At 45.0% G+C, this 27,912-nt stretch overlaps 1 protein-coding gene across 2 annotated transcripts in view; it reads left to right on the plus strand.

The window, feature by feature from the left end:
• The first annotated feature begins 261 nt into the window (after positions 1 to 261).
• Positions 262 to 27,912, plus strand: part of unc5b (unc-5 netrin receptor B) — a 49,744-nt gene continuing 22,093 nt past the window's right edge. For both annotated transcript variants that reach the window (XM_047342455.1, XM_047342456.1), the window contains exon 1: positions 262 to 1,091. In XM_047342455.1, the coding sequence (XP_047198411.1) occupies positions 1,004 to 1,091 (88 nt within the window). In that variant the 5' untranslated portion in view covers positions 262 to 1,003. The remainder of the gene's footprint in view (positions 1,092 to 27,912) is intronic.

The following is a 27,912-nucleotide window of genomic DNA, read 5'->3' on the forward strand; positions in this document are numbered from 1 at the left end:
ATCATTTACAACTTGTTCCTAGATACTTTATAGATTTATAGATTATTCTCAGGTGAATATGTATAAACCTTGTTCCTAGATAATTCCTAGATTTATACATAGACATTGTTCCCAGACGATTATAGATAAGCCTCGGTTGTTCCTGTTGAATCCACAGCGGTGCTGGGCGATCTATGGTCCGGGTTTTCTGTCTCTCCCCTCCCATCTATTTCCTCCTCGCCTGCCTCTAGTTTACCTTCTCTAGTTCAGCCTTCACTCTGAGGAGAGGAGGAGGATGGTGTATGATTGGCCGGGCGGGGACTGGTAGTCCGGAGGCTGGCGTTGTGCTCCGCGTTGATTCTTGTTTACACCTTGCGGACGGAGGGGGGACGAGACAGGACACCCAGGGGCCCATGCAGACCAGGACCCGGGAGTCCAGTATGCAAGTGTGCGCGGCTCTCTGACACCATCACCCCGTGGTTTATTGCATTTTATATGGTCAAGTTTGTGTTTGCTGGGGATCGGACTTCCCTCGTCTAATTGAATCCCTTCACGGCAGCGATGCGTAAAACTTTTTGGTGACTTTTTGTGTCACCTTTTATTTGCGCTCATGGTTCCCGGTCAAGCGCGGCACAAGTCGAGCTGGACATGAAATCCAGCAGGAATAGTCCCGACAACTTGTTTCTGTACATCCACACGGTGTGACATTTACGGACCTCTTCAAACTTTGATTACTGGCGGAAATTACAGCCTTTCTCATCTTTCTCTGCCAAGTTGCTCGGGGATGGATGTGTTGTGAGTCTGTTTGCGTCAACAGTCAGAAGAGTGAACTATTTACCAGAACAGCGTCACACGAAAAACAATCACTGGACTCGTTAGTATTCAAGCCTGTCGTGGGAAAAGCATTCAGGGATAAAGACATTTTTATTTTGGGGACGAGAGCCACCTTGGTGTGTCAGGAGCGGCGCAGGTTTCCCTGTGCGGACCAACCCCGGGACGTTTCGCCACGGCGTAGCCGGAAAAGATGCTCTCTGCTCGGATGCAGCGCGACCAATGTGTCGGTCCTCTGGTTCTCCTCCTCCTGTTCGGCGGATATGTCGTGTCTGGCAGTGGTAAGTTTTGGAAATTAAAGATGAATGTAGAGTAAAAAAGAAAACATTTTACGCATGTGTGACATGGAACAATATTTACAAAACACAAACATTACGCGCGCGCTCATACGCACGGAGAGTACCTGTTATTTATTTATTTATTTATTTATATATTTATTTATTCATGACCAGCTCAAGTGAAAATAAAAAATCGGACTTTTACTTTTATTATCCAATCTTGAAGTTACCATCAGATCCTAAAACTTTTGATCCATGGGAATTTTAAATAGCCTCTGATTGCACCAGTGGTGTGTACCTGTAACAGTGCTGACCTGCTGACCAGCACTTTTTTCTTATTTTACTGTCAGCAAAGTCTTCATCCTTTGAGGAGACCCGAGCTCAGAGCACTCCTTTCTACTCGGAGCGGAAAAATCTAACTCCCCCCGGTGTGCATGCAGGGAGTAATTAAGGTTTTGCTCCATGCCTTTTTGGCCTCTCCAAAAACAGAATAAGCCAAAGCCTTGCTAAGAGTAATACCGAGCATTGCAAGGGCGCCACAGATTCTCCTCATTTTTCTTCTCAATGCGAGATACAGCATCTAACGCCGCCTTGGTTTAAGCGTGGGTGTGCGCGTTGTTTTTCAACTCTCTCAGTGGATCATAAAGCATTTATGCGTTTTTTAAATCATTATTTTTGTTCCACATAGTGTTTTTGGTTTGAAGAGAGCAGGCTTTGATGAGAGCAGACTTTTATCAGTGGATTGCTCAGTGTTAATGCCATCAAAGCCTGCAGCCAGCAGCCCTCAAACACATGAAATCACTTGGCACACAGGACCATGTTATGCAGGACCTGCAGGCAACCAAGGTAACACTGCCCATCTCCAGTGTTAGATTAATGATTTGCCTTAGTGTGACCCTTTGTCAGGCCAGCGTGGACATCCCCCCCCTGCCTGATCAGAATGAAATACAAGGCAGAAATCTGAGGGTTTAGTGGATTGTGGATTAAGGTCTGTTTACAGAAGGAAAAGGAGAACAATGTGGACAACAATGAGCACACGAACTCTGCTAAAAGACCACTCCAGTAAATAAATCTGAACCTCATTTTATTTCTTACTTAAGGACCTTGACCGTCTGTCCAGGTCTGTGTGGCCACTTCTTCAAATGCCAATAAGATCCCCCCCCCGCTGTACCTCCTAAGGTCCTGTGTGTCCTGTGTGTAGCCTATGTATTATTCCCCAAACAGTCAGAGCAGAAAAGCAGCTTACGTTTATTAAAATTGTGGACTGCTCTGAAATCCTTGCATGAGAAATGAGAAACGTTGATATAAACAGGGTTAAACAGGGAGGAGGGGGACACCCGGGGACAATGGCTCAGTGTGCCCCAGTAAAGTTTCTGTCTGGGAGAGGAGAAGAAAGTAGAGATATATTTAGGAAATCCATGATGGGACAGACAGATTGCATTTATCTTCTTTCTCTCTCTCTCTCTTCTCATTGTGTATCCCACTCGCTCCCAACCTTCCTGGCTCGGTCTGTGCCTGTGTTGTGGATGTGCTGAGCTCACATTTCTAATGTGGAGCTCCTCTTTCTGTGTTGATGTACACATTAATTACCAGGACTGCCAGGAACACTTGTCTGGAGTAACTATCCCGCTGTCCACTGTCGGTCTCTGCATGTGTCATCATTAATGACTTCTTCGAAATGAGAGAAAACCAACATATACGAGAAGTGTGTGTGTGTGCACTTTTTGTAAAACACCAGGTGCCCAGTGAACTCAGTGCATGTGTGTGTGTGTGTGTGTGTGTGTGGAGGGCGGTCACTACAGTCCTGAGAAGGTCAAGACAGGAGCAGAGCAAGGGCGAGGGTAGCGAAGAGGCAGTGGAGTGTTCAGAGTTAGGGAGCGTAGCATGTCAGACACTCCCAGTGAGGTTTGGATGAATGGGGACACTCTTGTCTCATTTGTGTTAAGTGTGGGAATCCTCCTCACTCCCGTATAACAGTGCAGCGGCTTCAAGGAGACTCACATCCTTCAATATTATGTGTGCGCAAGTAAAAGGCTGCTGAAATATTATTTTCCCTTCTCCTGACACGCTTTGGTCAGAAGAAGGGACGGATTAAATATGATTTTTCGATGCGCGGAAAGAAAGGAATGTGGCGACAAAGCTAGCCTCAAACAAACAACAAAGCAGATTTGGCTTCAAAGACCCTTAACAGATTGAGATGTCAGATTAGATTAAAGTGGCTCTGAAACATGTAGTCATAACATAAGTGCTGCCAGGCTGTTGCATCTGCAGAGATGTGGACAGGTGGTTGGGCACCGTGATAAATAAACACACAGACAGCTCTCTTTGGGCAAGGCCACGGGCCAGACAAGTTCCCCGGGCAGGTCCTGCTGGCAGACCCGACCAGGCAACATTCTGTCCTGGAGCAGTGCATTAGTTTTATGGCCGTCAGGCGGCAGGGGATGGGATCGCTGGCCAGCCACTGCCCTCTCTGCTGTATTATTCATACGTGCAAAGTGGTCTTTGTTAATATTTAAAATGTGCTTATGATGCTCAAATTCTTGACAGCAGAGGAGAAGGAGGTGGGAGGGGAACAGCTGCTCGGCTCTCATTGGCGTCACTGACCCGGGTGGCTGTTGGGGTTAGTGGAGGATTTTAGGGCAAAGATAGGCATTTATAGACTAGATAAAAGAGTGGCAGTTAGAGCAAGTGTGCCAATTGCAGCTGGGGGCTGTTGCAGAGGATGTGTGTGCACCAAACAAGGAGAGGGGTTACACAGGGTCATGCTATCCATCTGATAGTGAAGGCAAAAAAAGACCAGAAAGAGAAGATGGAAGAGAAATAGATCCATGAGGGACACGTTCAGACAGATTGATCTCAGGGCATGGCTTTTGAATATTCTTTATGAGAAAAGAGGGAAGAGAAAAACTCCATTTGTCAGTGGCATTCAAGCATCATTAAACCTCTGGCACAGGCCAGAGAATGAGGTGTTGAATGGGTGGAGAAAAAGGTGGAAAAGCCTGAGAAGGCGGCAAGCGATGTGCGCGGCAGGAGCCATGGTTAAAACTCGCAAAGCAGCAGAAGAAACAGTGGTTAGGGAAGGATATTCTGGAGGAGGGAGGCGGAGGGTGGAAAGTGAAAAAGAGACACAAATCCACTTGGGGGATGTTTTTATTAAGGCTCTTATCGATGGAGAGAGCTCACAGTATTAAGAGTAGACATGTTTAATGCTTTGCCAATATTGTACATGTTAGATTGGACCATAAATCTGCACCAAACAGCAAGGTAAATGGAGGAGGGCGCTGACTGTAGAAGAATGGAAAGAGGAATTAGCAGCAGCAGAAAGTTTCGAGCGGAGATTGGCAGACCTAAGATGAATATCATTTTTAGCACCGGCCATTATTTTCTTTCTGCAAAGAAAATCTGCTCCCGAGGTGTTTAGAATGCTGGTTGATAATGATTTGATCAATACTGCAGAGCACGCCAGCTATTTCAGTGTGAATGTTATTCAAAAGGAATACAACAGAAAAATCTGTACATAATTATCATCAGCGACTCTGGTTAAAAATGTTTTGTTAAACTCACACCAGATGGTCTCTGCTGACTGCATGAAATAAAATACAGGAATGTTTCAATTTAATTTAAAGCCATTGAGGTTCGAAAAATTTTTTTTTGGACCAAGCTGTTTATACCAAGGTCAAAGTCATCTTTTTAATAATAATTATGTAATTCATTTAATTCTGTCAGTGACCCCTGAGGGCGATAAATACAGGATTTTGGCTTGGGTTTTGAAATGGTTAACAAGTTAAAGAAAAAAGTTGGAGGCTGGAGTGAGAGAAGGGGGATGGATAGATGGATAAACCTGGGGTGGAGGAGGGAGAGTTTCGGTGGCAGATGGGAGCTGAAGTTGCTGCTGGGCCGGCAGGACGGGGTACCCCCTGCCCCTCCATCCTGCCCCTGTGGGGGGAGATGGGTGGAGCAGACAGGGAAACAGGAAGAAAACCTCAGTGGGGTTCCATTGTGCTTTAGATGAAAAGGAGACTTTGGAGAGCTTTTTCTGCCCCTTTTGTGTTGTGGTAAGGGGGGTGGCAGCAGCAGAACACACACACACTCACTCATTTACACCGTCCAAACTTACACAAGTGTGTGTGTTTGCTTCTCCAGAGGTGTGTTACTGTTGCATAACCACCCATGAATAGGAAAAGACCACATCTGCTTGTTTTAGCTTAAAAATCTCTTGATGATTGATGTGCTAAGATGCTCAGTGACATCATACACACACACACACACCCACCCACACACTCTCACAGTCACACATATGCAAAGTGCGGCCACATCCTCTGATGAAGAGGTAGAATTTACGTGTATAATGGCTGAAGACCTGCTGGGTGACTTGGGAGGAGTGAGCGAGTGAAGGAATTTTCATTTTAGATCTCAGCAGCACTCTGAGCATCGTGACCAATAGGATCAGGATTCACTACAGGGGGTCACGCCAGATCCTGAATAAACCCCCTATAGACGCATGCACACACACACACACACACACACACACACACACACACACACACACACACACACACACACACACACACACACACACACACACACACACACTTGGTAAAAGTAGTTGCGCCGAGGTCCGTGGATCAGAGGCAGTGTCAGCACTTGATTGGCTGTGCCGTGGTCCAGCACTCTGCGTGTGTCCTCGTCTTAAAAGGGAGGTTTTTCAGGCCATGTAGATCCCCCCTCATCTTCTTAGCGGAGGCTTTTTTGTCTTCAAAAGGCAGTTGAGCCAAGTCCACTCAGCTTAGACCTCAGCCGATCCGTTAATGCCTGTGTTTGTGTGTGTTTGTATCTGAGTGCAGGGTCATGTGGGCCTGGAGAACTGGTGGAAGATTCTCCCCCAAAGTGTGTTAATAATATACTTTCCCACCAGGAGAGGAGATGTGCTGCATTGGAGCAGGCGACGGCGTTATTCTGACTTCTTTTTTATGAGTTTGGCGCACAAATCTACATTCCCCCACATCAACATTAATAAATTGCCTCCACTTGCCTCTATTTCCCTTTCCTCTTCCTTCAATCTCTTGATAGTCTCATCAGGTGTATTTATAGCTTCATAGTTTCGCTTATACCAACCTCTGTCATCCATATCTTATTCACTCCATCATTTTCTTTCCTTCTCCCAGCCAGCTCTCCGGTGGAGTTTGGGAATTGCTCTTTAGAAGCCACTGTGAAGAATCCTATTTCTCTGAGTGTAACGCTTATTAGGGTCCCATCTGTCCTCGGGGTACTCATGAATGTGGGGGGTGTTTGGGTTGTCGAGGGCTAGGTAAAGGAGGGGAGCGAGGGAAGCTTTGTCATGCCTGCGTGTAAGTGGATGTGGGTGCCACCGGGGGCTTGTGCGAGGTGGGAAGGGGCTCTTAACATTGCAGAGCACACACACTGAGCAGCTGGTGTGTCTAAAGTAGGGGAATGACACACAGACCTCCCCGGAGATCCAGGCGTATTGAGCGTATACGTGCACATATCTCTGCCGGAGAGAGAGAGGAGACGGAAATGATCCCGCTTCCTTCTGTTTGCATGGCAGGCAGCTAGGCAACAGCAGGACCCTCAAACAACGTGCACTCTTCTGTTGTTTTTTTTCTCCCCTGTGTTTTAAATCAAGCCGATTGATGCTTAATGAGCATATCTGTGAGTTTGTGTTGATTTTGGGGGGGGAATTAAGTGCGTGATTGGCTGCATGTCAGCAGAGTGATGCTGTGTTATTTAATGTAGTGACTGTCGCTAAGTTAAATCACCATGTTTGTCTCTTAAGCTCATTGTCCCTGTCAGTAACTGAGAGTGATTGGCCACTTATTCAGAGGTCAACAAGGGCAAGTCCTGCCCTATTCTGTCCTTCTCCTCTCTGTACCTTCTCTTTCTATTCCTGTTCCACCCTCTCATTTCTTGCTTTTCCTTTCCTTTCCAGTTTGAGCTTCAAAGATCGCGCTAAAGGAAATGGTTCTGCGGTTCATTATCAAGCTCCCGAAAACACATGCAGACACATACAAACACGCACAGTAGGGGCCATAATCCCAGTTTCTGCTTAGAGCCTCTTGGATCGCAAACACAGCAAAGAGAAGAGTGCAAGAATGAGATCTGCCCTCATCCACCCTTTAATTCCTCTGCTCGTCTTCAGCTCCAGGACTTAATTCTTATTTCCCCTCCAGAAGCTTTGACTGGGAGCATACAAACACACAAGTAAAGATTCTCTCTTTCTGCCTGGGATGCGGGTCTTAATCAAGGGCTGTCAGGCTCCTCTTGGCGCAGTCTGTGCTTGGCATGGGTGTGTGATGGGTGCACGCTGATGGGAAGTCAGCCGTATAGGTATTACTCCCTTTTCTGCATGGGTCACAGTGGGGTCACACTCCCAGTCTCATTCAGCAAACAGCCCTCGTACACGACCATCTCTCTCTCTCTCTCTCTCTCTCTCTCTCTCTCTCTCTCTCTCTCTCTCTCTCTCTGGCAGCCATACTGATTGCACAAAAGGAAAACCTGTTTTGTCCTCCCAGTACGTCTGCCGTGCCAGGTGTATGTGGCGAATGCCACAAAAAATGCCACAAGTCGCCGAAGAGTTAGGAGTCGCTTTAAATGAGTGCCATGTGCAAAGTAGTGGGACAAGGTCTGGTCTAATGTGGCAGATGTACCTGCATGTAATTAAGGTTAGATTTAAGAGTGTGTGTTTCAAGCCTCTTACCTGCTGCTGACCAGATGGGCTCAACAGCCGACCTCATGCTCACCTCACCCCGCCATTCTGCTTAGATTAGCTGGTGAGCTGGGCTAAGGCACACAGGCATTATAATGGACACATCAGCCCCCGCCCTCCTCCATCCAACAACACCCAATGCTGTACACACACAGACACACACATACACAGGGACATGTACAGTCCTCATTTGTCATACAGAATATTTGGGATGACGATATACAGTTTTTTGTGTGTGTGTGTGTGTGTGTGTGTGTGTGTCTAGCTGGTTGGGCAGAGCCCCTGGCCTGCTGTTTATGGGGATTATGAAAGCAGATGGACAGCCATGCTGACTGGTGAGGGTTCATTAACTCTGGGTGTCTCTACTCTGACTCTGTCGCTGCTCTAGCACAGCTTCACTTGCCTACAATCCTCTCAGCAACAAGATGTGTGTTTGTGTGTGTGTGTAACTACAGCAGGTATGGAAAGCGTGTTGCACAAACAAAGGGAGGCCATATAGATGTTTATCGATCACGAATAGATCGAATAGAGCTTAAAATTTGCCATTACTCTCTGCCATTTCCTTCCAGATTACGTCATTCGCACTGAAGGTTCCCTGAGCCATTTTGTGTCAGAGGGAGGCTTTCATACATGAGAGGCAACATGTTTCATATAGTATGTTTTCAAACTGGATTAGGCAGAAGACTTGATATAGCGCTATGCAATATCTTCAGCAGAGTGCCGTTCACATGGCATTTCACTGCTCTGCCATGGGAGATGAATAGGTATAGTTATAGTGGGTCATTAAACACTGAGCGGTGTCTCTCTGTATAGCTTCAACCTTCACGCTGCAGCCAGCCCCTGCCCTCCTCTTCAACTGCTTATTAAAAGAAACATGGATCACGTAGGGACCGACAGACGTACCTGTGGAGAGACAGACTGACAGACGGAATGGCAGATTCCTGGGCAGATGGGTGGTTTGTAGCCCTCAGAGGCCTTTGGCGCCATTCGACAGACAGACAGGAAATGGTAGTAGTCTGTCACCTGGTGCCAGTGCGGCTTGGTAGGGATGTGACCATAAAACAAAAAGAAATAAAAAACAAAAGAAGAATATATTAAATGTTGATTATTTTCATTATCAGCTAATATATGTATTATTATTATCATCATGATTACTGGGGCAGCATGCCAGGATGGTTCCTGATTTTAATCCTGGTTTGTCCGAGGTCTGTCTATGTAGAGTTTACATGTTTTCCCTGTGTTAGCATGTGTTTTATATCTCATTATATCTCATTTCGCGTCTTGATCTGTTCTCACATGACTGTCAGACGTATGATGAGCACTTTGCTGCTTTGGAACAACAGATGTTACCAAACGAATAAAAACAACACAAAGATTATTAGGTCAACACATCCTCAGAAGCAAGAAGGGATCATTAGCAGCCTGGTACCTTTCTGGTGCTCCCCCCTGTGCCCTTGAGAGTAAATAAGGCCTGTAATGGAAAGATATGGGAGTTGTACAGTGGAGCAGTGATAGATTGTAACTTCACTGCTGCTCTTAAGCCCTTAGTGACGAGGTGAGGGAGGGTTGTAGTTCGATTTTAACAAGGTCACTATGAACAGCAACAGGAAATGTAACATTTTTAGGTGGATGTCAAGCTCCAGCCACACCTCTGTCAGCGCCAGAGTTTGTGTCTGTGCATGTGTGTGTCTGTGCATGTCCGCGTACGCATGCACGGTCTTGTGAGTGTGAGTGTGTGTGTGTGTGTGTGTGCGCTGAGTTGCTGTCGCTCCCGCCGCCCTCTTCATGCTCCTGTGAGCGTGAGTTTGTGAGTGACAGTTATACAGTGGTGCGGAGTGTGTAAATCTCCTTGCCTCTAAAGCTCTCAGCAGTGGACCTTACATTAGCACAACAATTTACACATCTGTCCTGAGGCAAAGAACGGGCAACTCTGAGAATAATGAAAGCCTCTTCCAGTGTGTGTGTGTGTGTGTGTGTGTGTGTGTGTGTGTGTGTGTGTGTGTGTGTGTGTGTGTGTGTGTGTGTGTGTGTGTGTGTGTGTGTGTGTGAGAGAGGGAGAGACTCTGTAAACAAGAGACGAAGGAGGTTTATTAATACCCCACCACCTCTCAACATCCTTTTGTCCTATTCTCTGTGTCCCTCACCTCCTCTCTCCCTCTCCGAGTCAGAGGAGCGATTACATGCCTCTATCTCTCTTGTCTTTCATCTCCTCCCCGTGAAGAGGAGAGGAATGAAGGTCTTCTGTGGCGTGTAATTACACAGAGACATCCTGGATGAGGGTGTCTGTCTCCACAAAAAAGAACCCCCCCTCTCCTAAATACCTCTTGATGGGGGGTCTAAAATGAGACATTTAACTGGCTTTCATCCACCCCGGGGCCCTTGTCTTTACCTGCCACGTATGGAGCTCTAATAAGTACTATCACAAGTCTATTTATCTCATTAGAAGCGCTGACACTAACATATGCGTGGCTCAGCTCCAGCGCCGTGGGAATGATATACTCAGCTCCTGCGTTCATTTTAAGCACAAAGTCATAATCGTGACACATTTACAGGCCGGTGTTCCAATCTCACCCATGAGTCATATTGCTGAATGATTATGGAAGGGCGGATTTTTATGGGCTTACATTGGTATTGGCTCAACCTTTAATTGGCCCTAAGCACATTTGCATTCTGCTAAGGTAATAATGGGGCTCTTTGGAGACACTTAAAACGAGAAAGTCATTGCACTCTGACTTAATTCTGCACATAGAAGTGATGATGCCTCCAGATGGCTTTTTCTTTTTATTGAGTGTGATATGGGCATTTTCTGTGCATAATCATACACCCAATACTTTGCAGCTAGCTGACTTCCTAGCAGCGCCACCTGTCTCTTGTTTTTGCATCACAATGTTTTTATTAGTTCATTACTTATTTCATACATCTTCGCGACGGAAGAGTAATGCAAACAGAGACATCTTTCCTAAAATAAATAAAAGGTGATAATGCTAATAGGTTGTTTGCCATGAATCTCGTTGACAAGTGTTGTAGAGATTCTTCTTTCCCCCCTCATCCTTTAGCATTTTTCTGTTTCTATCTGTGTATGTTTGATGGTCATGCTGGGAAGCAAACAGAGGTCATACAGTGTGGTTTGACATTCTGCAGAGGTCACCGAGGTCAAGCATCTCCCTGTTTGAGAGTAGGAGTCGGTCTGAATGTGTTTGACGTGTCTTTTTTACTGCTGTAAATCCGCCCCCCATTCACGGAGACTTAACTGTTTCTCTGAACTCGCTGGGAGATGAAGTGAGCGCTCTGGCGAAGCTCAAACAGACGTGGCACCAGACAATAGGCCGGGGTCTTCTATTGCACTTAGCCGAAGCTGCTGAATAGACTCTGAATAGACCTGTAGTGTTGCGGCCACGCAGCTGCCGGACAATAGCCTGCTCAGCAGAAAGGCTGCCGCTGACCTCGAGGTCTGCTCCGGCCCTGTCCGCTGTGATCCCTGAACCCTCGGGCGCACAGAGTCAGCACCGGTAAAGGCCACGGCAGAGACCCTGCAGTAAACAGAGCAAATCAAGCGTTATCACAGATTAGAGCTGTGAACGTGGTTGTGCAGTAGGCGGCTTGTTGTCGCCGGTAAAAACGTAAATCGAAAATACGCTTTTATTTGCGGAGAGTTAGATGAGCAGATCAATTCCCCTCTCATGTCTGTGCCCTAAATATGCAGCAAGAGGCAGCAGGTGTTGAGTTTAGCTTATCACAAACACTGGAAGCAGAGGAAAACAGTTACCGTGGCACTACTAATGAACTAATTAGATATTTTTTGGCTTGATCCATTCACAGACAGGGATGTAACAGTGAAAAGTTGTAGTTTTATGTGTGGTTTTTACATTTTACATACAGGACGGGGAATTATTTGGCCAGGGGCATTGATTTATTGGAGTTTTGTCACAGTGAAGTTGGCACTGAATTCTCTAAAATGTCAAAATAGTCTTTTAATTTCAAACAAAGTTGTGGCTCCTCTTCTTTGGGCATAAAATCAGAGTGACACTACTCTACAGTATGTGCTTAAATCTTGCCTATACCTTCTAGCTAAACTGAATCCATTGATGTACTTATTTTGCATTTGGATGTGCAATCAGAACTGAGTCTCAGGCAAACACCCTTAATTCCCCTCAATTCCTTTACTCCATCTTTTCTTTTCCTAAGGTGGCAGGAGAAGTGTTTACCTACCCTAATGAGCTTCTGAGGTCTTTGTCTTTCGTGTGATGATTCATTTTAATAAATCCGGATCCCATTTGGAAATGATTTCCTTCGGTTTGGCTGTGAGACGAAAGAAAATGTTCTGGAAACCATCACACAGAGGGGATCTCTCCTTGTGTTTGAGGAGGGAATGGGAAGCGTTTTATTCAACTTTAATAATAGCAACTCTTTGAGCTTCAGACATACTCTCATTTCCCAAAATAAACACTCCTACACCCAAAATCTAACACAATTTTCCACAAATCCCACCGTCGGGAACAAAAACATCACACACGGGTGCGACGCAGCTCCCTGCATTTGATCACAAGCGGCCTCCCCCTCCGCCCCCGTTTGTGTTTATTCTCTGGATTATTCTGACCTAATCTCTTTAGAGCATAATTCAGATTAGATTTGTGTTATTATTATTGCTGTGTCCATTCCCCCACTGTCCTGCTGGGATTTCCTGACTGCTCTAGTGCTCCTGTGTTTGGAAAATTGATTAAAACTGCTGACCACTGCCCTAGATAGCGTAGGCTTGGGGAAAGTGGATGAAAATAAGATAGAAGCAAACACAAATGATACACTACGGCATTTTCGAAAACCATGTACTCTCTTAATAGAACAGCGAGAGGACATACTCAGACGGTGGCAGACAATGCAGAAATCCCCCTCTGATTAAAAATCTAACAATACACTGAAACACAACTTGTGCCGCAACCAAGTAGTTAACAGGAGTTTGCTTTGAACTTCATATAGCTATAAAGAGAACAAAAAAACACACCCAGAATCCTCTGCTAATCACCTGAAGCGTACGTCTGTATGTGTGCAATTAGAGCTGGGGCTCCATCTGTATTTGAGCTGCCTACAAGTCGCTCAACAACTTGATGTGTTTAGTCTGCATTTTCAAGATAGTTTTAAACACCATCTGCCTTTTAGCTCCTTCTCGAAGTTTGAAAATTTGGCCCCGAGAACCCTTGAATAAATTACAGTATATATGGTAAAATCACAGTGCAGAAAAATAAAAAATACATTCCCTGTACCTACAGTTCAAAGGGGTCTAATATTTCTCTATTTTCTTTCCAAAATAGCATTTATAAAAATTATACGAGAGTAAAATATTGCCTCAATTATTGAGCCAAATGACAGTGACTCATGAGATGAAATAACCCCACTGTATATGTTGTCCCTTGTCCCACCGCATCGTTTTTAAAAACTCATTAGAGGAAAAATACATTTTTTGCAATAGTAAGCACCTGAGTTCACCTTTCACAGACACAAAACATACAGTAGATCCCTCAGGGCTGTGACCTGCATTTTTCTTCCCACCAGTGCTCCCCTTTGCTTACTTGTTTTCCTCAATTAAGATGAATTATAGAATTGCATAGGGGAGCAGGGACAAGGAGCACTCACTGTGATGTTACCCCAAGGCACTCACTCAATGAGCTGCGGAGAGAGAGAGAGAGAGGGGGACAGAGTGCTGTGGATATTTTGGTCTACGATATTTTGGTCTTTGTGCATCACACCCTTCATATTCCTAACAGATATGCAACTTTCCCCAAACATATGAGAGCCCATGCATGTGCGCAAGAAGGAGAGAGGGTGGGAGGAGGAGCTGACGTTTAGGTTTATTGCTCATATGTGGTGATGGAGGAGATGAAGGAGGGAGACGGGTGAGGCGTAGGGGGGCAGGCTGTGTTTGTACTAGCTGTTGGGGACTATAGCAGAGAGCCCGGGCAGCAGTGTACATTTCATTACTCTGTTCTCCTCCCGGGGCCCCAGGTGTGTGTCACAGCTTCTGTGGGAAGCAAAACGCCATATGATTAGATGAGCTGCAGTAAATGGATACTATTGATCTCCACAACTTGTTATATGGAACCCCAAAGAACATGATGAGACCAAGACAAGACGGCGCGTTGAATCTCACGCTGTACAAAATTGCCTCTTCTGCTGAGCTAACTCTTTCTCTTTTTCATCGTCACACTCCTTAAGTACACAGGTAGCTTCGCTGTACGCTGTCCACTTTACTTCCCTGGGTCTTCCTATCCCTCTTTCTGGATTTTTTTTTATTTGCTCCACTGATTGCTTTCAGTGTCTCACCAGCCATTAAAATGATTGGAGACTGTGTAATGTATATTAATGTGCTTGTACTTAGAGTAGTTTCGCCGTGCATGCCATAATATTTCATGGGGAGAGAAAAAACTTAGGGAGCCTCTGTGTCAGGTAATTAAATTGAGATTGTGATCTGTTGTTTTTCTACATGCAGAATAGTCATGATGTCTCTAGCCCTTATTTCACATTTATTCACCTTTTTTTGCACCTTTATTGCTCCTTGTAGTTTTGTATAAATGGTACATCATAAACACAGATTGGAAGGGCATTGTTTTTCCACCTTTAGTCTGGCAGCAGAGGTCGGCTACATTCGTACTGCTGCGTTTTAGTTTGAAAATGCATCAACCCTGCTATGGATACGCCTGGTGTCCACACTACTCAGGAGTTTTAGAGCTGCTCAAATGGAAATGTTTGTAAATGCTGCTGACCCCATGTTGGTTTGAAAACTCTGGGTCAGCGTTTAAATCTGGACGGGCAGAAACTGAGATGTTTGGTCGATGACGTAGACACTCACAACCGCTTGCTGATTGGGTCTTTTCTGTCACGATGTAGCCTTCGTTGATTTGTCAGGTTCCTATCACATGACCCCCATCCGAAAGAAAACAATCGGCGTTAGACTGAGTGAGTGAGTCACATGATACACCACTGATTCGGGAACACTGGAAATTCTTTCTAAAATCCTTCACTGGGGCGTCAGTGTTTTGTTCATCAGGGACGGAATAATGAGGGTTATTTTGAATGACATTAAAACAGGATCTCTGTATAAAATGGGATTGTGGCTCAGAGTGGGACCACCTGTGGGTAGTCCATTACAGATGGAGGTGAGAGGTCAAGGGTCCCAGAAAGGTGAGGCCATAGCACAGGCTACGAGACCCTACATAGGCCAGTGCATTAAGCCCTAATTGCTGGTCAGGTTTTATCAGTGTGGCAGTATAGTTCTTACTGCAGCAGAACCAAAGAAGCATGGGATTTGGAAGGCTGTGACCTCTGACCCACAGATTTGCACTAGAGTGTTGAATTATGAGGGCACTAGCACGAGCTATGATAACAGAAGCCCCAACATGAATCCTGAATGTTATTAACTAGTGTCAGTGTGTTGCCGAGTTGATAAAGTCATGGCATAAATTTTCCATAATGCATATTTGCAGGGTAGCTATGTACACACAGCATCTCATTTTATTCACATCAATCATTTTCTGTTTGCTTTGTAGTCTGGAGCCAGAGTGTTAACTATTGAAACAGGCCCAGCCTTATTATTGTGCATGATGTAATTTGTAATATTAACAGAATAGCGTGCCACATATCGCCCATGGTTTCTGTAATTTGCGATACCAAACATCAGTCACCGACATGTTCTCTAGCACATCCTCTCTACACTCACTGCACACACCGGTACACAGCAAAAGCCGGCCCTCTGTTGTTGTGGAAAATGGAAGTTGTGAAGTCAGTCATGCTGAATAGATTGTAAATTGTGGGAAAGATATAAACACCTTTCTGTTTGCAGGCTGCCATTGTGCTTCACAAATGACCCGGCTGACCGCAGCCATATGAGGGTCAAGCAGTTCTATTCAAGAGCCGCTGTTGCTCTGTGGACCATCAGTATTAGGGGAGTTTGAACTATAAGAGACATCTCGAGAGAGAAAATAGAAAGTTGAGAACTGAATCAACAACACCACCTGCAAACTCTGAAGTTCAAACTTGATCTATTTAAAGTGACTGGGTTTCTCATAATGACAAACCCACAGGAAATATTCACCTGAGTGGAGTTTCCTCATTAGCTCTACACAGAGCATTGTTGTTTCTTTAAGCTTAGTGTTTTGGTTTTCCACCCCACTGCTTTAATACAATTGCTCGGCATTACTGTCAACATTTTCAGCTGCAAGAGGCAGCTGTGAGGAAGCTCTGAGGAATCCACTGTACGCCACATGTTCAGCACTAAACTGCAGAAAGATGCAATTAACTGTTAGCTAGTGAGCGTTGGCTTCATGTTCATAATGGAACAAAACAGCTAAAGATCCAGGTCTTTTCCTCAGGAGTTGGTGAAAACCCAAACAGAGCTAAAAGGAGATTTAGGATTGGACTTATACTTAACATTAGGTGGCCAGAGGTGACTCTATATGGATACAAACATTGCTCTGCATCTGTCTGATGTGTAAATAAGAAGCTGTTTGTTGACGATTAGCTGCTAATTAGGCACAACAGCGAAAAATCAGCTAATGCAGGATTAATACGAGAATCTGTTCAGTGAACATACAGGAATTTGTTTGGGTGATTTTGTAATAGACAGATTAATATTGGAAGTACACAGATGATTGTCCAATCAATGAGAATTTGGTCAGATGAGAGAACCCAATCGACCAGTCAACCAGGAGACTAAAGACCTTAAATGGGTATTAGCAGAAGTGCTGGTACCGCAGAGCTCTTTTATGTACGTGTTTATACCAGATGTCTTTAAGTTAACATTAATGCTTATCTATTTGTTACTGAAGAGAGTGCACTATTTGGCAGGAGTTTACATTGTACCTGGGTTTTATTTTCTTTGGGTTGCATTATTGCTTTAAGCTCAGAATTCCCAAAGCGATTATAAAAAGCCAATCTACGTGGAGCAAAATAATCCAGACTTCTAAAAGGGAGATGGGCCTCTGTGTTGTGTAAATGAATGTGTGTGTTTGTGTAGCTTTAAACTCCCATACATCATCTATACACATTCCATAGATAGCCCCATAAATCCCTCTCAGAATAAAATTTAATCAGATCATGTAGTCTCCCATATGCTGCATGAGTGCTCTTGTTAATGTGGTTTGTGCCTACACACAGATAGTTCCAGACCATCACACAGATTTTTTTTTATCTATCACACTGTATCTTCCATCATAGCAATATAGATTAAGGAGCGGACTTGCTTCCACCTTGTCAGATTTAAGGCAAATCAGCGTACCTGATTAATGTGCTCGCCCTGTGCACACCTTTTGTTTTTTACCTTCACCCAGTTCTGTCTTTCCAGGTCTCTGTGTGTGAGATAATTTATCTAGTCTCTAAGCAGAACTCTTTCCTTTGTGTTTCATCCTTAAGTAATCAATACCGGTCCTATGAATCCAGGTCATCTTGGCTCTTATGGCTTCTCTGTCTCCAATTCTCTCTCCTGCACTGTCTTTATCAGTCTCTGTCTCTCTTTCTCCCTTTTTCTCTCTCGCTTGTACTCTATTCCTGTCACTTCTTTTTTTTTTCTCTTCCGTCCTCACGTTCTGTCCTCTTCCTCCTGCTCTTCCCCTCCTGAAAAATTACTTTACCCATCTGGACGGAGGCTCACACGGCCTTACACTATTAGTCCTCTTGTGGCAGTGATTAAAAATAGATCAGAGTCAGAATTAGTCCAGACTCTCCAGCCCCCTCTTGTCTTCCCTCCTCTGGCACAGAATGCGATTGGCCGCTGTTAAAATGGATATAAGGGTGAAAGTGAAAAGTTAACAACAAAAAGTCTCAGTCTTACCTTTTTTCTCAGCTCTGAGTCTGTATGTGCGCATGCGTGCATGTGTGTGTGTGTGTGTGTGTACCGCCTGCGGACCTCTTCGCTGGGTGCTGTCTCACGTCAAGCGATGTGTTTGAGAGGCTTGTCGAGGTAAAGCTCCTGTCAGCGCCTGGCCTGAGGGAGTGTACTGATGAAAGGCCTCTTCATCATCCTAATGGGCTACACAAACCTCTTAACCAGCATCGCTGCCATGGCATCAGCTGGGTGAAGCTGAGGAGCGAGACATAGAGAGTGGGAGAGAGGAAGAGAGCAAGAGAGAGCTCTGAGTGACTAGCCGGGGCCACACACACCAAGGACCACAGTGAAAAAATATACACAAGTGCACAGGTCAGAAAAACGCACAGCGTAAACACTACAGTGCTTGATGGGAGACGGTGCAGAGGAGTAGTGGTGGCTCCGGGCAGCCGTGGGTTTGTGAGAGGTTCAGTGGGCCAGAGTCATTAGGATCTAGGACAGAGTGTTAATGCCCTTCTGTCCACTGGAGCCACAGCCATGTGCCCCCTCTATCCACTGGCAGAGACCCAGCGTAAGAGGGCAGGGCCCAGAAATATGTCAAATTGTACTTTTGATTATGTCAGTTCATTTTATTTCATGATGAACTTGAGTTTAACATATAAAGACAACTAAATAGGAACACCAGAAAAGAGAAAAACACCTAAATATCTTAAGAATTCCGGTCAATTTCTCCTCAGTTTCTAAAAGCTGCTCTTTCTACTGAACCAGATTCACACCTGGAAGCTGCCCAATAAATTCACAATGTAATCTGCTGACTTCTGAGCAGCTCCACTGGGGCAGTTGGGGGTGAAGGGCCGTGCTCAGTAGTAATGAGAGCAGGGTAAGTTCTGCTCTCTCATATTCCCCAACCAGATTTCTTTAGCTTCAGATACTGAGAACCCATTTTTCCTAGGCCATCGCTGTCCGGACCATTTTGAAGGGATGGTAACACTGGTCAGTGAGGTGATCTGTCACTTGGTTGATCCACAGGATTTCTGTAATATGTCTGTAATGATTCAAAAGCAATTTGATGGATCATCATAGACATTCACGTTCCCCAGAGAATGAATCCTACAGACATCGACGAGAAATGTCTCCGTAGCCGTTGGACAGATTGCCATGACATCTGGTACAGTACGTCAATACGTGCCCGGAGGATGAACCTCAATGATGCTATCATGAGGCCGACATTTGTTTGAATGAAATATTGCGTTGAATTTCATGAAATTTAGATGACACATTCACGCCCATTTAGGATGAAGTGTTGTGACTTTTGGTCATTCCCTGACTTATTCTGTTCCATCGTCATTGGGTCAAATTCTTAATTTTTGTGTTACTGTTGTTTATGACCATATGTCTGTAACACTAAAGACACTGTCCTTTGTTTTTAGTGCTAGTTGGCTCTCAGATATTTTGGAGTTGTGATTGTCCGCTCAGGGCAAAACCACATAATATTACTGGCTTATGTTACTGATACCTCAATAGGGTATTGGTAAAGCTGATAGGTTTGTTTGATAGTAAGCAAGTTCAAACAGAACTACTTGACAGATTACCATAAAACTTGGTGGCAGGATTTGGTATGCGTCAGGGAACCCATTCAATTTGGTTGCGGATTTCAGTAAGGGACTGGCGGAGGTATGGACTCTACTGAGGGCCATTCCAGTTCCTTCAGTTTTTTAAATACGTAACATCACACATTTTCTTCAGATCACCTTTTGGATAGTTGAACAATCAGATAGAGAACCCTTTTTTTGATTTTTTTCAATTCAGTGGGGTTTTCAGGATCTGGATTTAAGGCTTAAGGGTGTGGCTGAAAGGAAGAGCCTTCTGCTGTGGGAGACAGAAGGAGGGATGCAGGGAGGAGGAGGAAGATGAAGTCAGGGAGAGATTGGGAAAGAGTCTTTCATCATTATTGTCACAGTGTCACACACTCTGGCCACTCAGTGTCACCATCAGTCTGCACTGGCCCCGGGCGTCTGCCGGGTGACACTCTGCCTCTACCTCCTTCCATCCATCCATCTCTCCCTCTTTGCAGCTCTCACACATACACCAGCACATTTTCTCTCTCATTCGCAGCCTACAATTTTATTTGCCTATGCCGAGGGGATTTCGTCATGCTCTCTTCATCACTGCTCTCCATCACCACTCCATTCCTGCCAGTCCAGTCATACTGGTTCTGGCCTGAGGCTCCGGGATGTCCTCCTTTGCGTTCCAGCCCAGTCCCCATCCTGTCACTGGTTCAAGGACACGTTCCGGTTGCTGCTCAGTGAAGAGCAGCTAAAACAACAACTTTGACATCAGAGAAGAACCATAGCATCATGAATGATTGATGCAGAAATGCTGACTCAGTACACTGGGGAAAAGAACCAATATTTTGACATGAAACATAACACGATTTAGGTTTGCAGAGTGAAGCAGTGATGCACGCAGTGTGTCTTTGCAGTGATGGTGCCAGTCCCTTTGTGCAATGAAGAGATTTCAGTTCTCAGTGTTTCACAATCTGTTATCGGCTGAGATTGCCTGATATGGAGAAGTTGGCCTGGCCTAAAGTGATAGTCTGTGAGATGCTTGTGCTTTAGTTATTACTTTTATGTTTTGTTGCTGCACTGCGCTGAGATTACCTGGCAGTCAAACAGTGTGGTGTGTTTTTCCCTTCCTATCTTGAACTGCACATTTCCTTCTGAAGTTTAACTACCTCTGGGTTCAGGATTTTTCTTCCCCTTTCTTGCTGTTGAATTGGGAAAAAAAGGCAACACTATAACTATTGTAAAGCAGCAAAATGAAATCTTGTTTTTAAAGATTTACGGAATAATGATTGACTATCAAAACACTCAGATTGAGATGTGGAACACGCTTGCATGGAAATTTCATCTTTCTCCTTTGGCCTGAGTCGAGGCACGGAGGGCAATTTATTTTGAGAGAATGATGAAGTGAGGTGTAAAGGGAGATCAAAAAGGATAAAATAACCATTAGCCTCTGCACAGGACTACTTTTATTTACAAGCCCAAAACATTTTGCAGGGTGAGGAGAGTGAATTGCACCTCTATCTTCAGCCTCTCCATTTGTCCTCCCCTGCTATCGCCACATCACCTCTCCTCATCTATCTCCTCCAACATGGATTTTCTGCCTATTAGTGCCCTAATCTTTCCTGGTCCTCACCTGCCTCTCCATCTTGTCTTGCTATCTGGCCATTTCTATCTCTGTCTGTCTCGTGATTTTTTTTATTTTTATATCTTGTTAAAATCATGTTTTTTACAGAGTTCCTGTTGCTGTTATCCAAACCCTCATTTCACAAACATTTTTATATCATTATGTACAATATTTAAAATTTGGAGAAAAGGGAATGTTTGCTAATGTTTTTGCTTGTAGTTTGTTTCCAGAATATTAATGCAACTATATTTCAATATTTGTCAAATTTCCAAAGCTCCCCAACCATCTCTCTGGCTCTCTCCCTTACACACACACACACACACACACACACACACACACACACACACACACACACACACACACACACACACACACACACACACACACACACACACACACACACACACACACACACACACACACACACGCAGAGGCTAGCCTACAGCATGTTGCTTGTTATGTACTGCATATCTAGGGATTTCTCTGATGCAAGGGGACGCAATGGAGGAGCAGAGTGACGCCAACCTCTCTTTGTTTGTGTGCGGTGTGATCATGCGTCTGTGCATCCGCATTATTATTTTTTTTTCTTCATCTCAGTATGTTTGTCCATGTGCCATCACCTCTGTCACACTGACTGGGTAAAAAGTTATTTGAGCGGAGACGTCTGCACCAGTATGTCATGCAGTGCGCACATTTATGACAGCGAGGTCTACTCGTGTCATCAACATGTACACCGGCGTGTAAACCCTCTGTCGTCTGAGTGTGCGAGGAGGAGTCATGTGCACGGCCCGTCGATCTGCTGTCAATCCGGCTCATCTCCTCGTCCGTTCATTAGCATGACAGAGGAGCTCTCCTGCCAAAGCAGTTAGTCACAAGAATCAGCCGCTGTCATAACACATTACAGCAGCAGGCATCTCTAATAGCACTGGCAATCGTGGCAACCATAGCCAATGCCACACATTACGCACACACACACACACAAACACACATACACGCACTAATCAAGAGTTGCACTTGATCTGCACTCAGGGAGTGTTTCTGTCTCTCTCTCCATCTCTTCTTTCTCCCTTGCTCTTTCCGTTCCCATTTCCTCCCTCTGTCTCTCCCCTCCCCATTTAGCATGGCTACCCACACACAGCAAAGCTCAAAAGCCATGTCATTGACTTCCTTCTTTTTCCTCCCTCCCTCACCCTCCATCATCATATCTAAGTCACCTGTACTCACCCCTCCATCTCTCCCCATGTTCAAGTTCTCTACACGACTAGCTCTATTTCTGTCTCCCTCCATCCTGCTCTCTGTCTTCGTAATGCTCGAAGAGAGACTTTTCATTTTTAATCCATCCTTCTCCTTCCGGTGATGTTTTAGCTCTCTCTCTCTCCTGCTCTTTCAGCCCCTCAACACTCTGCTCTCTCTTCATTATCACCTGCTTTAGATGTCTGATGGGATTTTTACAGGAAGCTTGATCCGGTCGTCTTCCTGTCTCCGGGGGGCCTGGGTTGTCATATCAAATAACAAAAAACACATGTTGTGACGCCTTTTGCCGAATCTTCTCACGATCACAGTTCGTGTCTCATGAGTTAACACAGAGTCGCATGACAGCACCAAATGACAATATGTCAAACATCAAGTGAAAAGTTTTACACAATGAGGGTGTTGAAATACAACTGTGCATGAGTTGCACGCTGAATATGTGCTTGAATGTAAATGAATGGGTTGCAGGGACGCAGACTGTTGTGTTGTGCAACAACCGAGGGTGTTTGGGGTGAGAGACGTGTAATTTAAATGTTTCTGTGCCTCCAGTTTTACCGGAATTCCAGTCTGGGATGGACTTACTGGTTTTGTTGTGGTTTGTGTTGTGTGTGAGGTCATGTGCGCAACCCCACCCATACTGTGTTTGTGTTTGTGTTTGTGTGTGTGTGTGTGTGTGTGTGTGTGTGTGTGTGTGTGTGTGTGTGTGTGTGTGTGTGTGTGTGTGTGTGTGTGTGTGTGTGTGTGTGTGTGTGTGTGTGTGCGTGCGTATGTGTGCGCGTGCGTGCGTGCCGTGTGTGTGAGGGAGAAAAAGAAGTATTGTGACAGAGAGCAGGGATTTACCTGCAAGGCAAGAGCTGTCAAGACTGAGGGGCATTTTGCATTAACCGCCTTATCTATACACACACAAACACACGGCAGCAGTGGTAGTGTTAGTTGTCATAAAGATTTGACCAATATGGCTGTTTAATGTGCACTGAACACAAAGTAGACTGTTCATGTGCATAATGCAGGATCCTGTCTCCTATTTTCAGAAGTTCAAAGACAAGATGCATGATACAATTTAATGGCCCTGTGCACTTTGTTCATGACGCCACATCTGCTATTTGTCCTCTGAGGGGTGTGTATGTGCGCACTTGCGTGTGTGCGTGTGTGTGTGTGTAGTGAGTTGTAATCAGTTCGAAGAGCAATGAGAGAGGACAGGAGAGGGACCTGGCGAGGGGACGGGAGGTGGAGTGTTGTAGAAGTTGGGGAGAGAGCGGAAGAGGAGGGGGGGTTAAACTCGCCTGTAGCCCCGGCGAGGCTGAAGCCGAGCAGGGTAGAGTAGGTAATTACAGGGGCCCGGAGAGGAGAGGCCTGTAATCAGCCTGCCCTCAGGAAGGAATGCAGCTCATCTTCTCATGTAATTACTGCCATTTAAACGGCCCCAGCCTCCAAACACTCATCCCACTGTACTGCTCACCTATTTACTTTATGTATGTGATGTATGTGTACATACACACACACACACACACACACACACACACACACACACACACACACACACACACACACACACACACACACACACACAGTCACACAGTCACAGTGACACAATCAGCGACAGAGAGGGAGAGAATTTCAATAAGACTTTCAAATGGTAGAGGTGAGGTGGCAAAGGACAGAGCGAAACAGAGAGAGAGACTATAGGAAAAAATGTGTGTGTGTGTGTGTGTGTGTGTGTGTGTGTGTGTGTGTGTGTGTGTGTGTGTGTGTGTGTGTGTGTGTGTGTGTGTGTGTGTGTGCGTGCGCACCCGAGCTAATGGTTGATGAGACTCCAGGCCTCTAGAGGTGCCGGCTCCGTGTGAATACCCACCATGGCAACCAGTCACTCCACGTAGATTTGCGCAACTTTCATGAAGCAGCTGCACAGTGGTGGCGCAGACAAGCAGTGGCGCCCTACACTCAACACGTACAGTTAGTCTACACAAACACACACGCACGTACACACGCATACACACACACGTGCACACACACAAAGGAAGGGGAAAAATGTCACTCCACCATATGAGTTTGACCTCCTCCAAGTAATAGTTGTGACATTGGTCTGTAATTTCAAGAAGATAATAGGAAAACAACTTTGTCTCACCCACTCTGTCTCCTCTCCCTCCCTCCCTTCCTCTCGCTCTGTCTCCTCACCCCTCTCTCACCCTCTCTCTCTCTCTCTCTCTCTCTCTCTCTCTCTCTCTCTCTCTTCTCTCTCCTCGCTCTCTCTCTCTCTCTCTCTGTCTCTCTCTCCACCTCTGATAGTGATTGATAGTGGTGCTTGTATATGCCCGTGTTCCCATGCAGTAGGTGGTCGTGGGGGCACACACAGGCAATACAGGGCCACTTTTTTGATGGGCTATGATTAATGAGCACCGTGGGGGGTGGCACCCCCTAGCTGCTACGGAGTACACTTTCACCCGCGACACATCGGCCCCCCTCTTGTCTATTCAAATGCACCAGTAGCGGCAGTGGGATCACAGCTACAACACAAGCGCAAATCCCCTTAGCGCTCCCACTCTCACAGTCACACTCACCCACACATTTAAAAACACAGTCACAGAATCTCACATGGAGTAGGCTGTCCCCTGCATACACAGTGGGTAAATATAATCCATGGTCTGCTACAAACACAGCCGCCCTACCTCTCACACACACACTGTAAATGGTGTGGGTCCGTGTGAAACAGCCTCAGAATTCTCCAGGATTCACCCAGTTATCAGTAGAAAACACTGACTGTCACTAGGTCTTACTTAATGTCTGGAACACTTACGTGTGTGTGTGTGTGTGTGTGTGTGTGTGTGTGTGTGTGTGTGTGTGTGTGTGTGTGTGTGTGTGTGTGTGTGTGTGTGTGTGTGTGTGTGTGTGTGTGTGTGTGTGTGTGTGTGTGTGTGTGTGTGTGTTTCCCACATTGGGACTGATTCAATGTCAGTATGATCTGATGGGCTAATGGGAAAAAAGACAGAAGATAAGTCCTTCATTACACCTCATTTACTATTAAAGGGGTTACAGGGTAACACACTTTGCAGCTGAGAGTGCGGGATAACACTCCATTTATGACCCAATCTGTGAAGGAGGTATTTCCAAGTGTCTGTATTTGTTATGTGTGCCTGTGTGTGTGTGTGTGTGTGTGTGTGTGTGTGTGTGTGTGTGTGTGTGTGTGTGTGTGTGTGTGTGTGTGTGTGTGTGTGTGTGTGTGTGTGTGTGTGTGTGTCTGTATGTATGTGTGTTACCATGTCCTCAGGCTTGCTTTCTCTCCTCCTGCCAACTGGACATGCTGGATGGACAAGCGAAGCATTTCTGTCACTCTGCATCCCCATCACCTGCTCAGTCTTCCCCCTCTGCCAATCAGCCTTCTGTCACCTCCCTCTCTCTCTCTCTCTCTCTCTCTCTCTCTCTCTCTCTCTCTCTCTCTCTCTCTCTCTCTCTCTCTCGCTTGCACAATCAATTATACACTCAATCATACACTCAATCATACACGCTTGTATCTTGATGTAGCACGGGAGGCTTCACACTCCATAGAAATAGCTGCTCTGCAGGCGTCCTCACATACTGGAACCAATCAAATGTGTGACACTGCTGTGATCAACTTCCAACATGTTGCAGCTCAAAAGTTCCCGCAAGAAACGCGATAATGCGATTTTTAGTCGACACCATTTGGTTAGGATTTAGTTTAGTTTTATTTTGTGTTTAGAAGTCAACAATTTCACCTGAGTCGAATGAAACATGGTCTGATACGTGCTAACCTACCTACACAGTCAAGATGGAGATCGCAGCTTTCATAGCACAGTCATTAATGAAATATCTTTAAGAATAATTGTAACTGTTAAAGAAGTTTAATTCTGAAGAGCTGAGCAAATTGGGTTGTGCATTGTCAAACTAGCTAATCATCAATTCACAGGAGAAATTTCAGCAATCCCACTATGAAGGACTTTGGAGATACAGCACAAGTTCTTAAGTTAAGCAAACACATCTTGGACCTGTTGCTATACTAGACTATAGACTGGATGCTATATAAAGATGGACGACACGTCTACATTTTCTATTGTCTGTGCATATAGCGATTGGGGGATGGCGGTATCACGGCCCCACTGACACGCCTGACCAATTGAGAGTCAGTCTCACTTGTCAATCGTGAAGTTTCACCCTGTTTTTAAAGCATCACATAACTAATTAAAACCAAACGTACCTGGAAAATGGACACTTGAACATAAATCAGTGTGATATATCATCAGGTCAGAAACCCTCTTAGTGAAGAATTTATTTAATGAGTACTATGACTTTTAGTTTGGGTTTCTAACCTTTATTGCAGCCAGCCACCAGGTGGCAATCCAGATCCTGTTGCGTCATGTTCGGGGAGTAGTCATATCGTCCATCTTTATACTATGTATATGTACTGGACATACGATCTTATTTTTTTTTTTTACTCAAGGCAAAATAGTCAAGTGGATTTTTTAATCATGATATTTTTCATTTGCTCTTGTCACTGTATCTTTAAAAAAAATCTAACATTGTCTGTTGCTAGTTATTTTGTGAAAAAAAACTTAAAGAGAGAGAAAAAAAGGTAAGAATGAAGTGGTACCTGAAGAGGAATGTGTGTGAGAGACGACATCCGTTAGTTAGAGTGTCACCATGGTGAGTGCAATGAAACAGGCTGCAGAGCCATGTGGAGACGCTGCAGGTGCACGTCTTGGTGGTAGCATCAATTTATCCAAACAGGAAATTTCCAGACTGTGTCAGAGGCTTTATGAGAGAGCACACAGAGTCGGATCTGCGTCGCACCTAGCAGGACGTCAAATTTGGCTTCCTGTCTCCTGTCGCTAAGCTACCACAAAGAAATGAAAATAATGGCTTCTGTTAGTCACTGGGGAATTAATGACATCCCCCTTTAAAAGATGACCAATTTGGCCCCTCGCGCTGCTTATTCTGGAGGTGTTTGTGACAGTGTGCGTGGTAAGTCAGATGGGTGAACTGCATGACTCTTCACACTCGGCCTGCTTTTGTTGATGTGAGAAGTGATGCTGTGTCGCTTCGACCTGTATACCTATCTAATGCCAACACACACACATTGTTTAAAGGTATTTGTGCAGGACTTGTCATTGGCGTAATGTATTCCTGGCCTCTGACCTAAACCTTAAACATCACAACTGAATGCCAAACCCAAAACTAAACCTAATTCTAACCCTAAAGGCCTTTGCACATCAATGGCAATGCAAATAAATGGCATACAATGACAAAAAAAGACAAAAAGTAAAAACAAGCCTCGGGAATATGGAGATGGAATCAAGGGATGATGACCTGGTTCCTTTTACTTAATAGGAACAAAAACAGACGAAACACCTGGGCACATCTAGTATTGACATAGAGAAGAGAACTTGGTAAGTTTCACTGCTTGGAATCACGGCAGCTTCACGATGCATTTCAGGAAGTCCATGGGACAGTTTGAAGAACTGCTGCAACAGGTGGCATCAAGATTATAGTTTTTCTTCAGTATTTGATTTGATTAAAAGTCCAGTTTGTATGTAAACAGTCCCAGCTGTGCACATTTGGTTAATTTCTTTTCGTCAACAGGAGTTTGGTCGCCTTTTACTTCAAGGCTACATAATATCTTTTTAAAAAGTAACTTTGAGCATCTGATTGGATAGATGTGCCCATATCAGAAGCGATATGGGCACTGATGTGAAAGCTTGTATTGACTAGGTACAGGTTAGAAAAATATACTTGTGTGCAAAGAGCTTTAACCTTCAAACATGGATTTTATGGAATCCAGAATTTTGATGCACACATGGCTGTCAGACACCACAGACACTGTTGACTCCCAATGTTCA

Source organism: Hippoglossus stenolepis, chromosome 12 (genome assembly GCF_022539355.2).
Source record: "Hippoglossus stenolepis isolate QCI-W04-F060 chromosome 12, HSTE1.2, whole genome shotgun sequence".
Classification (NCBI taxonomy): Eukaryota; Metazoa; Chordata; class Actinopteri; order Pleuronectiformes; family Pleuronectidae; genus Hippoglossus; species Hippoglossus stenolepis.